The sequence below is a fragment of the Parasteatoda tepidariorum genome, chromosome 11, assembly GCF_982258835.1.
Source record: "Parasteatoda tepidariorum strain Cologne lab strain chromosome 11, Ptep-v5.0, whole genome shotgun sequence".
NCBI classification, from domain to species: Eukaryota; Metazoa; Arthropoda; class Arachnida; order Araneae; family Theridiidae; genus Parasteatoda; species Parasteatoda tepidariorum.
The window spans coordinates 6,821,170-6,834,232 of record NC_141765.1 but is presented as its reverse complement, the minus strand read 5'-3'; the positions used below and the strand labels follow the sequence as shown (position 1 = coordinate 6,834,232).

At 27.6% G+C, this 13,063-nt stretch overlaps 1 protein-coding gene across 1 annotated transcript in view; it reads right to left on the bottom strand.

Annotated features, from left to right (window-relative positions):
* LOC107450611 (gamma-aminobutyric acid receptor subunit beta) overlaps window positions 1-13,063 on the bottom strand; it is a 410,218-nt gene that overhangs the window by 307,041 nt on the left and 90,114 nt on the right. The window contains exon 3 of the mRNA XM_071187317.2: window positions 12,389-12,456. Coding sequence (XP_071043418.2) covers window positions 12,389-12,456 — 68 coding nt within the window. The remainder of the gene's footprint in view (window positions 1-12,388; window positions 12,457-13,063) is intronic.

Genomic DNA, 13,063 nt, shown 5'->3' with positions numbered 1-13,063 from the left:
CAACAACTGGTGACTTTCTTGTCTTTCACGCTCCTCTAGTTCTTTGTTAACACTTTCTGTTTGATGCCTAGTGTCTATTATAGTATCAAGAAGTGTTTTAGTGAATTCTTCATCATAGGAGTCAGATTTTACGATCAGTTCCTTTAAATCAATAATGCGCATGCTATCATTTACCTCCAGACCCAATTCTATGGATAACGTTTTCAAATCCTCTTTACGGGCCTTGGCTAAGTAAGTCATGGCTACTTGTGGAGTCAGGGGGGAGGGGAAAATGATGCAATAAATTATTTATTTTTTTTTAATTGTTCAGATATTGTCTTTCTATCATTCAGATTCTTTTACAAAATTATTATTCTGTTTTGTAAATTCACCGAATCAAATAACAAAGTACTTTTAAAAAACAATAAGATAATAACCCCTACAATAGTAGCAATGAAATCACAACTACCTTTGAAATACACGTGTGAAACAGACACATAATAAAACAAACCAATTTTTAAAAAAAAGAAAGGAAAACTGGTAAATTTGATTAATTTTCAAAATCAACTTCAGTAATCACATATAGAAATTAAATATTAAGTTTTATATAGATAAACTTTGCTATGCTGATACATTAAAAAAAATTAAATACAGCAGAGAAAATATCCTGAAAGTGTATCAGAAATATATGTTTTAAATTCAATTCACATATAACAAATCAAATTTAAATCCAACTAAACGCTATTATCACAAAAGAAAAAAATAGCAACATCCTATTGTGATGTATTCACGTAATACCACAAAATTCTTAAAATGCAAAAAAAATTCTTTTTAAAATGCAATTCTACTTAAAATAAACAACTTCTAAAAATGCAATCCTAAAACAGAACTACGAAATTCTCAAAACTCAAAATTTTATTAAAACGCAACCTTCTTAAGTTAATAACAATACCAAAGTACTTCGTGAAATCAAAACAAAATCACTGTTGAGAACATAATAATCAGAATATAGAATAAAACATAATTTTTAATGCTTTGTATAAATGTATCTTGTTTTATGATAAAACAATATTCAAGTTTCGAAATCAAAACAGAAGTAATACTTTTAAATTACAAAACCTATTTGATAGCATATTACATATTCAATTCAAATAAATTTATTCTTTCAAAACTATAAACAAGAGAAAATATTCTTTAATGCGAAAGAAAAAAAAATTCTTTTATGATATAATATGAAGCAGGAGATGCATTAATCAAAAAAAAAAAAATAAATAAATCTAACGGGAAAGATCACCATTCTAAAAATAAAATAAAAGTGTAACATGAGACACTCATTATTAGTTTCAATAATTTGCAACGTCGCCAAACGGAAGAGCGACATATATTCTCAAAACAGAAATGCGAATATTAAATGAGTGACCTTCAACTTAATATTTAACAGAGCTGCGTGCTCTTATTATAAAAGATTAAACAAAATTTCAATGAATAAAATTGTATTTTCACTCAAAACATTTAAATATTCTCACTTAAATTCCATTTAACAAATAATATTATTTTAAGCGATATTTATAAATTCACATCACATATATTGAAACAGTAACTAATTGAACTCATGTCAAAATGAAACTATACTCTAAATATTTAATTCCTTATATTTCCGATGAAACACTCCTTTGAAAACTTTTGGAAATGATGATATATTTAGAACAAAACGTTCTTTTTTCAAACCAAAACGATAGTGCGTTTTCTATGGCAGAAAACCCACAACGAAATATGTTTTCTATGGAAGAGAACCAAAATTTAAATACGTTTTCTATGGCAGAAAACCAAAAATATTCCTTCTACAACAAATATTTAATACGATTCTGATGAATCAAAACTATGCGATTCTGATGAATCTAACCAATAAGTTAAACTGTAACTAATTATTTCCATACAATATCAATTATTCACAGTTCCAAAACTAATCAAGGCTAATAATTTGCACAGTATAATAGAATCTTTATTTATTCATGCAAATTCACAATTAGCAACATGAAAAGTGTAAGTGAATGGAAAACAAAAGTAAATGTTATCACTTTAATCAAACCAAAAGTAGGTATATGCGTTGCATGATTGAAACATTGAAAATTATCAGGTTGTAGACTTAAATTTGTTAACTTTTGTTACAAATTTTTTTTTTCAAAAAAAATTACCAGCAGTTCTTAGGGTAAGAACAATACAAACGAACATTCGTGATCAAATGGGAATTCGACAAGGAACTTTGCCCAGGGGTTTTTTCAGTTGATTCCGGGGGGGGGGACATCTAACTGAAAAATCTTAAAACAAAAGATTAATTAGGAGTGGACCAGGCCACGAGTTGAGCGCCAATTGTAAGGACGCAAGACGATGGAAGAAACACACCATCATAAAGAGCTCAGTATTTTAATTATACATTCACATTAAACAATAAAGGGTAATAACTTAGCATTAACTAACATAAAAAGGACTTTAAAGTTTTACTCAAATGAGTGGGAAAAGGGGAACCAGGATGGTTCGCAGAGCTCATCTTGCGTCATCTCCAATAAAGTCAGAATAAGATTATTGTTATTGTTTTTGCGGATAGAGGGGTAGCGCCATCTGGTGCTACGAATTAACTATCCGTTACACCTACATTTAAGGCCGCATTTTCTTTTATCCAGTGTATTTAGTACTTTTGGTAAAGAGAGTCGCTAGAAAGTGCAAATAATAGATATCAAAATGAAAGTTACTTTGACCACTACTTGGTTGTCTAAGTCAGTTTCAGTTGGTATTTACGGCTTTTCCCAGACTTCATGCTTGTCATACAGCATTAACTTAAGTTTTGTATTATTATATATAACTCTTACGCATTTGCTTATAGCATTTCATTAAATAGCATGCATAATTTCATTACTTTATGAAGAAACATTTTATTGAACTTGTGAAATGAAACGCTACAATAAAAATAATGAAGAGCAATTTTTTTTTTAAATTAAAAAGTAGGAGTAACTAATTTCAACAGACGTAAAGCAGGGGATTTCTTTGAACTTTAAAGTTATTTTAAAAACTTTCTAATTTAAAAACTTTCATTTCTTTTTTGTTTTTAATCCGTTAACGCCTACTGTCCTTAATTGAGGACAGTCAATAAAACATTATGTAAAATTGTTATTTTTATCTTAAAAATGTTTTTTCTTCTCTGGAAAGATAGTTGGCAGCACTAACAACATATCTGCATATTTTTTAATAAATTTGCTGCTATATTTGGTTTGTTATTAAGATCGCCATTTTGTGATTTTTCTAGCCTCACACAAGCCTCTTCTTTTTTATACAGTCATATCAAATAAAATTAAGGCAAATTATTTTATTTATTACAGTTTTACTCTTAAGAGTATAGTTCAACATATAATGCTAAATAAAATTGTCCTACAGTTGCTTTTATTTTTATATAACATTATATTTCACTGTCCTCAATTAAGGACACTGAGTGTTTCAAGCAAATTTTAAAGAATTTTTCAGGATTTGTTTTTATTCACTTAATTATGCATGTATTTTTATATAGTAAGTGAATTATAAAATAGCAGATATTTTTTAATTAATAATTCCTCTATTTTAGGAAATTATTTCCCATTTTAGGTATTTTTCAAATTTTCGTAATTTTCTTCAAAAATTCAATGCAATTCTATACCCCGTAAATTTCTTACAATAGAGGAAGCTCAGGAATATTTGTTCTTAGAAAAAATTGAGGCAGATATCATTTCAATTCCTCCTGAGGTTGATGAACAGAATTCGGGTGGAATGACCATAAATCAGTTACAATTGCAACGAATTTCAAACAAATAAATCCTGTGGGGGCAAAGAATGAGGTGGTGCAAAGTACAAAAGGAAAGAGTACATGTGCTTCAATCAAACATGGCTGATTCTTAGAAAAGCACACTATAACAATAAGGGGCAAAAAGGGTATTGGTGTTTATTTACAAGAATGATAGACATGTCAGAAATGAATGCTTCCTTTTGTATAAAACTCTTCATGAAAAAGATAGTAAGAAGCAAATTTCAATAAAGTATTTACGACGTGATATTGCCGAAGCATATTTGAAAAAAAGCCAGGTAGATCGAGTAGACAGCAAATGACAAAATCAGCTTCTACTGCTGCAGTGAAGTACGATCCTATTGAACATACAAAAGCAAAAAGGGAGAAGCAAAGACGTTGTCAGCGAGAAAATTGAAAATCAAAACCACGAATAAGAAATGCCACGTAACTTTAAGCATACTTAGTTTTCCAAAGTTTCATAGTAAATTGAGCAACTATTTAGTATATAATTCAGTGTATATTTTAAATGCTTTCATGTATAGAATATTTTGTATATTTTTATTTATTTTATGTACTGAGGTATTTTAAATATGCTTTACTAAATATACTAAATATATATACATAAAATGAAATTACATGGCATAATTCATTTACTTGCATTGGTTATTTTCATATTGATCCTTTTTTGTAATTCAAAAATTTAAAACAATTATACTAATAATAATGTTCACAAACATTATCAGAAGTCTTAAATTATATTTATTTTTAAGGAATGATACAATTTATATCCATTCTATACCAAAAAATTAAATAGACATTTAATATTAGAACTAACCACATTATTCGCCTGTTAATCCAAAAGAGATAATTTCTTCACTGGAATGCCCAGTGTCCTCAAATGAGGACCGGCTGTAATTTTAAAATTAATACAAGATATGCTTAAATTTTAAGTTTTAAACTCTTATTAGGATATAATAAATACGATTTGAAAGATTCATAGAAATATATTAAGTAGAAATAATTTGGGCGTTAATGGGTTAATACCAAATTTATTAGGAATCTAGAGAAGAGTTTTACTTTTAGAGAGATAAAAAAAAATATATTTTTTTGCGTGTTTTTTAAAACTATATGTATTCTAAACACTTTAATTACCAACTTTTGTTTAAATTACCAAATTTGCACCAGAGTTAAGATTGGAAACGTTTAGTTACAAATGTAAACTTTGTACTTTAAAACTTTCATTCTTTCTAATTTTAGAGCAAAATTTTAAAACTTTCATTTCGATTTAGTTTTTAATATCATGGTTCTTTATAAGGAATCTGGAGAAGAGTTTTATTTTGATAGAGATAAAAAAAAACCATTTATAGCGTATATTTCAGAAATTTTCATATTCTAATTAGTTTAATAAATAAATTTTGTTTAAATTGTGTAATTTTGTTAATTTGTGCTGCTACGAATGTACTTCTGAGTTAAAATTTGAAGCGTTTAATTACGAATGTAAACTTTTTAATAGGGGTTTCCATTCCCAAAAAAATTGGAAAAATAATTTTTTTTTTGCTTTGAAAATTTCTCGAGAATTTTTAAAAACGAGTTTTAAAAAGTCATGAAAAATATGTTGCTTACTTATTCTTTTTAGAAGAGCAAAATGATTTTTTAACAAAATTTTTTTTAAAGAAAAATGGTTTCAAACTATGAAAAATAAGAGTTTGCACACACATCTAATATGTTACTGTTTAACAAAACATTTGCTTTAAAAGCATGTTCACCAACAATTCATTCTGTCAGTGAAAAGCGTTTATTATTATTTACGTCAAAAGAAAATAGATACTGTAATATCCCTGAGACAAATGTATAGTAAAATTTTTAGGCGAAGACTTAAATCACTTTTTAGGAAAGTGTGTGCCCCTTAATGTTAATTTTACTTATTGCCTATTTTACCATATCTCCAGAACTGACAAAGCGAATCACCAACATTTTACATACAATTATTAGACTTGTTTATCGAAATATAATTTTATGTATCATTATATTCATTTATTATATTTATTATTAGTTTAATAAAAGGCAAAAAAGTTTTGAATTGTGAGAAGCATTGTAAGATAAAAAAAAATTCAAAATTTGAAAGAAATAATTAATAGTTCTTGAGAATACAGATATTTAAATATACGACTTCCAAAAATGGCGAAGTACGTAAAAAGTGAACTTAACCTTACTAGGCAAGTCCTGCTTCATGCTATTGGAGTCACATTTCCTAAAGTGAGAACTATATTTTGTGCGTCAAGAATCCAAATCCCGTCAAAAAAGAAAAAGGCCTCTTTATTCATAGAAAGTACTTCTATGTACCTGATTTTGCAATTTAAAACATCATTTGCACTAATTAATCAGCTTATTTGCAGTGAAAATCTTAAAACTTAATTCGTTCAATTGTTTGAATTTTTTTTTTTTACGTAATAAATTTTTTCAATTTACTTACTGTACATAAACAATATACTTATTCTGATTCAAACATTCAATGGAGTATTAAAAACGGCAGTTAAAAGACAAGCCATTCCTTTTATTGTTATTTTCTAATTTCAAATTTCGGTATCATATTTAGGCAATTTGAAAACAAGAAAAATCTTTCTCAAAACTTCAGAATATTTTTTTTTTACTTTAAATTTAAATTCATTTTTTAATGAAAGACTTTTTTTTTAATTATATATTGTTTTTTGAAGATACTTATTTTAGCTTAAAACCTGTGACTGTGATTAAATAAAAAAATTAATATGCCTGAATTCATGCTAAATATAATTAATTACAATTGCGATTCATAAACATATAAAAAATTTCCAGGTGTAACTAAGCAATTTCAAAACATTTTCATAAATATGAAAATTAATGTTAAATGATTCGTTAATATTATATTGCGAAACAATTTTTTATTGAATAGTAAATATTTATTTCATTTTAAATATCGTCTTAATTTTACTGATAAGTGAGAATTTGTTAGAAAAATTGTTTTTTAAAAAGAAACATGAGTCAATTTAAATTTTTAAGCACCTCAATTAAAGCAAAAATGTATAGTTAAAGCAATGGTAGCAAAAGAATTAATGCTATTGAGACAATTAAATAAGTAAGAGATGCTTATTAGATTTAGTATATTTTGTTATAAAGAATTTAGGTTGATTAAAATTTTATTTTTATGAGAAATGAAAAATTGTACTATATTCAAAAACTTGAAATACATCAATTAATCTTAAAAACAAAATCTTGAAATGATTTTGAATGAAAAACTTATTTAATCTATTTAATTAATTTATTTATTAAATTAATAATTTATTAATTTTATTTATTTAAATACTCTCACTTGTAAAAAGACGACTCTTAAACATTGTTTTAAACCATACTCTGTACTGACTATCTTTTATACTGAACCCTATTTCTCCAGTCGTGCCATAAGTTCTGAAACAAAAATTTGAACGCGCAACAGATAATTTCAAATTTAACCAGTATAGTTGACAACCTTTCTAAAAACATTAAATTCTTTCACATATTTCGTTCTAAGCCAGTCAGAGCATTAAAGCAGTAGAATGAAAGTTGAACAGAATCATGCAGCTGTTATTTCGCTGCACCAAAAAAGGAAAAGGTCTTTGGAGATTTTTAAGACTCTTAAACATTTCGACACACAACCACCTTCTGCACCATAGACAAAGACTGCCTTACTGTAGTTGAGAGGGACTCTATTGAAAACAAACATTGGCATTCTAGAAGTACGGCTTAAGATCCATCCGACTATAAATTGTGGTTAGTATCGGAACTGAAGATCTACCAAAAACGGCATTCCAATTTTAAAAGCCTGGAACATTTTGTAAGAAAAACAACAATGGAAATTCCCATGTAAGTAGTGCGTGTCTCAACTGACGATTTGTCCACAATACTTAAAGCTTATGTGTAGTCTAGAGGTGACCATTTTGAATAAAAGGTACAGAATTAAAAAAATTAAAAGACGAATAAAACTTTTAAGAGGATTTAGTGTTAAATTTTATTTAAATTTTTTTTATTTTTATTTAAACTTCTTTATAATTGAATCAGAGCTTATAAGCACAACGAATTTTTTGGATACGAAACGTGCCCGGAAAGTAAGAACCGTTTTGTAAAAACAAGCATAAAAAATACATTTTCAAAACAAAATTTATTTTCACACGAAAGAGTATTTTGGTAACTATTTTTGAACAAAGTGACAAAGTTTTTCAGATATTTGTCAGTGCAAAAAATTGACATGGAAACATTGTGACATTTTTCAAGGAAAGATGTCACCATTTATGACAGCCACTGTTGAACACCGTTTATCCCTTTATTGTTGATTTGTGATCATCTCATACAAAACAGTTGTTAAAATTGGCGGTAACTTATCACAAAATATTCTTATTCTAAATTCAGTTTTTCAGCCACGACATTATTGACAATAGAAAACTGCCCACTCAGTGATTCGTCATTAACATTGGTGTGACCATCACTTAATTATCCTACATTCTCCAGCCCACTTTCTCATCATTCCATCTGTCATTAAATTTTACTCATAGTCTCTAGAAGTTAACTTTTAATTTCAACAGGCTTAACACATTGCTTTCAAAAACCGTAGTACAGAACGCACTTCTCAGTTGGTGATATTGACAACCGTCTTAAAGATTTTGAATCGCATGACACATGTAAAGGCAACGTAATCCTGCTGTAATGGTGTTAGTGGACAAGCAATCAACCGCAGACATGTGAGCGCGGAGCTGCAACACTACTTCTGCAGTAACTGCACAATAAAACGTTACGTACTTTCCGACATGCCTTGAAGATTATCAAACTCTTATGCCTTTCAATTTGAAGCTCCCGCTTAACAGATGCTTCATATCTTTTGCAGCGCAGAAAGGTCTGCAATTTTTAAAAAGCAAATACAGTGGACATAATTCATTTTCGACGCATTGATGTTCTGAAAACAAATGACATTCAAAAGCAATTCCATACTTCGAGGTGCTTCATATTGGTTTTATATTACTACATTTATTTACCTTCTTTTCAACGTTTCAATGGTTATATTATTAGATTTCAAGTGGTTAATGAGTTACGATTGGTGCGTTTCAATTGAATTGATATCAAAACACTTATGAATAGTAAATAATGATGAAAAACAGGTTGAATGTGCTTAAGGTTCAACTTCTTTTGAAATGAATTTGCAGGTGACTGCAAATGAATGAATTTGTAGTGACAGAATACTTCGAAAGTAAGGAAAGATACGCCATCTTTGATGCTCAGTGTTTTTATACTTTGTTGAAGATATAACCATTGAAAAGAATTCTTTTTTTAAGATGATAGATTCGAGAGGGTTGTTATACTTTTTGTTATTATTTGACAATGATAGAACTAAATTTTATATCAAAGGTGTTTTTCAATGTATTTTCAACAATGGTACTGAATAGATTATTGCTATTGATAGTGTCTCTTTTTTGATTCGTGTGATTTATTTTACATTCCGTGATAAATTTGTTGTTACCCAGTGAGCTAAAGAAAAGTATATAATTTTTTATGTGTCTTATTTACAAATAGCTTTAAGCATCTAGCTTTAAACACCATGGCAAAGAGATACATAACAATACAACAAACAATGGCCTTCATAGAAACGTTTTTTGATTCAGATTTGGAAGAACAAGATATATTTCAGCTAAAGATAGATGTTCCATGATTTTTAATGGAAACTGAAAACACAGGTTAAAGTAACATAGAGCTTATTATTCCACTTTTTGTCCGTAGATTATATTTTTTTAAAAGCAAGATGACATGAAAAATCAAAAAATGGTAATAATAAGATGCTAAATAAAGAAGATGAAATGGAAAATAAGATCATAAAGTCAAGTACAAATGAAAAGCAGAAAAGGGAAAACCCAATTATAAAACCTAAAAAGAAAGTACAATTTCATGAGTCAGCAGATTTGAAACAGCCAGAAGCAATTTTAATATCATAAAAATATAATAAGAGTATGAATCTTACATCTCTTGACGTATTTTACAAACTTTTCATGAAGAATATATAAAATTTCTCGTCAGCACATAATCATTTATCTATGAAGGAAAGTTTAAACTATTAACAGATTTCCCAAAATTATATATTACATTTTCATGGACTTCTAAGTGGATGTCATTTTGCACCAACCGAAGATAAGAACACAATTGAAACGATCTCAGTTAGTAAAAAACGCCTATGTTCTAAAATTGAAACATCGTTAAAAAACCCTCTTCGTTTTTATTGTATTTAGATGCTGTTTCGTAGTGAATTTATCAAATTTCAAGTTATTTCGTCTACTTTTTTTAGTTTGGAATTTAAGCGGTTAAAAAATATTACTTTATCTAACAATTTGGATCAAAATAATTCAAACTGTGTTAGCAATTTCTTCAACTTTTATGCATACTCTGCAGAAAAATTAAATACAGTTTCCATGAAACAGTTTTTTTTTTCTATTTCGTCATCACTCTCCTCCACGTTACATTGTTACAAATACACAGGGCGCAGCGCATTGTTACATATTTAGGTGCATAGTGCCTAGGTTTTTTGATACAAGGTATCATTTTCAGAGCCTCCTTGGGAAAAACTTCAGAGTAAGAGTTCCTATCTCAAAAATGGTACGAGATAGGAGAAAAAACTAAAATACGAAGTTATCGAGCATCAACAATTTAGTCTAAAATACGTCTAGTAAATATTAATGCTTAGAACATAACCCTAAAGAACAAGTGTTTGCTTATTCATGATTTCTTCCACTGTGACGTCACAAAACAGTTTTTTAAAAGGAAAATAAAATATAGCTATCATAAGATACCCTTTTTTTCGCTGTTAAAAAAATAAAATATCGGAGATATAATAATGATAGATAAGAAGATATATATACAATCGTTTCTTTTTAATAATCTCGTTTTCTCACGTTGTATTTTTTAAATATAAAACAATTAAACTTTTATAATTGCATGAATTAGAAAATTGGCTGTGTAATTTGACTACATTTCTTAAATATCTCATTTCATGTTTTAAGAGCTTTGAACAGTCAACTGATTTTCTATGATTTGTAAACACTATTTTTGCCTTCGTGCTAGCTATTTTTTCTTTAAAAAATCTGTACTCCTCAGATATTTTCCGTAATTTCTGTTCCTTTCGTTTTACTAGTTTTTCCTAGGTAAACAATTTTTTTTAATTTTTCTTTTCAAAAGTGATATAAACTATGTTTAGTTACCACATCTGTTGGATTTGAAATTGTAGGAATTCTACAGCTGTCAGAACGCAAATATTAATAGCAAAATTTCAATTTTAAACTGAAAATAGAGCTAATGCAGTAAAACCTACACAGATGAAAAGAATAATGGTTGAAACTCGAATTGGGTAAAATTTATCGTATTTCTGGTTATATGTGAGTTTCAATAAGCTCAGTGATTTTTCCCGAAGCGCTTTGGGAATGATTTTGGTAAAATTAACCAAAAATCACGCTTTATAATATGAAAAAAATTAGTAAATTACATAAAATTTGGTAATATTATCGTAATACATCAGAGCATGGCATAAAAACCATTTATTCGGTTAAATAAACTGCAGTTTGTATGACTTACTAAATGTGTGATAAGAAGAATTATAACTTTTAAAACCAAATTTTCTGGTACATTCAATTCTTACCGTGAATATTTCAAAATATTTCTAATTAGCGATTCGTATTTATTTTTATCGTTCGTGTTTTTCTTAATATTAATTTTTTAAACATATTTGTAAAGCTAGATTTATCTTCTTCCATAACATACATTTATTGATTTCATATTTTAATAATCAAGATTAAGCAATGAAAGTTTTGTTAAAATACGATGAAATCCGAACTTCATTTCTCCTCTTTTATGCTCTTCAACAAATCATTAAAATGCAATTGATTTTTACTGTAATACTTGTAAATAATAGTAATTTTACTTGAAATCGATTCATCTTATTTAACATGCTTTTAAAAGTCACGTAACTAGAATCCTTTTTGAATTGTCTCTTTTCAGAAATGACATTGGATAATTAAAACTTATATTTCTGAAGATGCAACCGAAGTTTTAAAGGCAATATTAAAACTTTAGTTGTATGAAAAGAAACAGACAGTTTTAGGCAATGAAGTTTAATCGAATGACGTAAATTGTGTAGGCAATGCAAATATATTGGGAAATCTAAAGAATCTATTTTAAAGTACTTCAGAACAACTTTTTGTATCTCAATATTTTGACTGGATTAGACAAAATCAGAAAAATAGTTTTGCTTGTATTTTAAATCTGTAAACTACGAACTTTTGATCTCAAGCCCTTTGAATCTGTTTAAAGTAAGAAATATCAATATTGTAGTTTAATCTTTTGTGATAGATGGTAAGATTTTAATCGCTGCGTACGAAACGAGAGTAAAGGAAGATAAATATAAATTAAAGCTTTAAAGTAAGTAAAGTAAGTTTTACTATGCAAAAATGTATTTCAGATTATAACACAGTTTATGCTAAATGCTTAGAAATTCAGTGACAAAATAAGTTGCAAAATTTGCAAAAAAAGATAATCTTTTAAATGCAATTTACTTACCATTTGTACTTCATTAACAGAGCTTATACTAAGAATATACATAGTTACTCCTACGTTTACTGGAAGTCCTGAAACGAAAATAAATATAATTTAAGGTTGCTTAAATTTTGCTTTCATTTAAACAGAATTAAGTTACATTTTGTTAGTTTGTATAAAAATTTGCATTACAGATATTCGCATTTTTATTTTCGAAATATCAATTACGTCTATTAAAAAGCTGGAGTTCTGAATATTTTTCCAGTTAAGTAAACAAAAATCCCTGTTAAGATTTTTGATCTGTTGATTAAATTTTATTTCTTCTTAATGGTTCTATAGATTAGTAATGGTGATGAATTAGTGATAACTATAATTCGAGTTTTAAAACTACTCTGAATTTTCTATAATTTATTTATATAAAAATGAGGGTGACGAAAAACAAGATATTTTTTATTATTTTTCTTATCTTGAGATTTTTTAAAAGTTTTCAAAGAAGTAATTCAATGGAAGCATTTAAATCTACTTTCCCTTAATCTATATCTGGAAGAATTCACTAATAGATAGTATAATAATATAATATGATTTACATAAATCTTACTTAAAATTCGCAAATTTCAAAAAAATGCAGAAACAATAATATTGCAAAATTCAATGACTGAAATTTGAAATCTACTTTTTTGGTAATATTTACCAGATTTC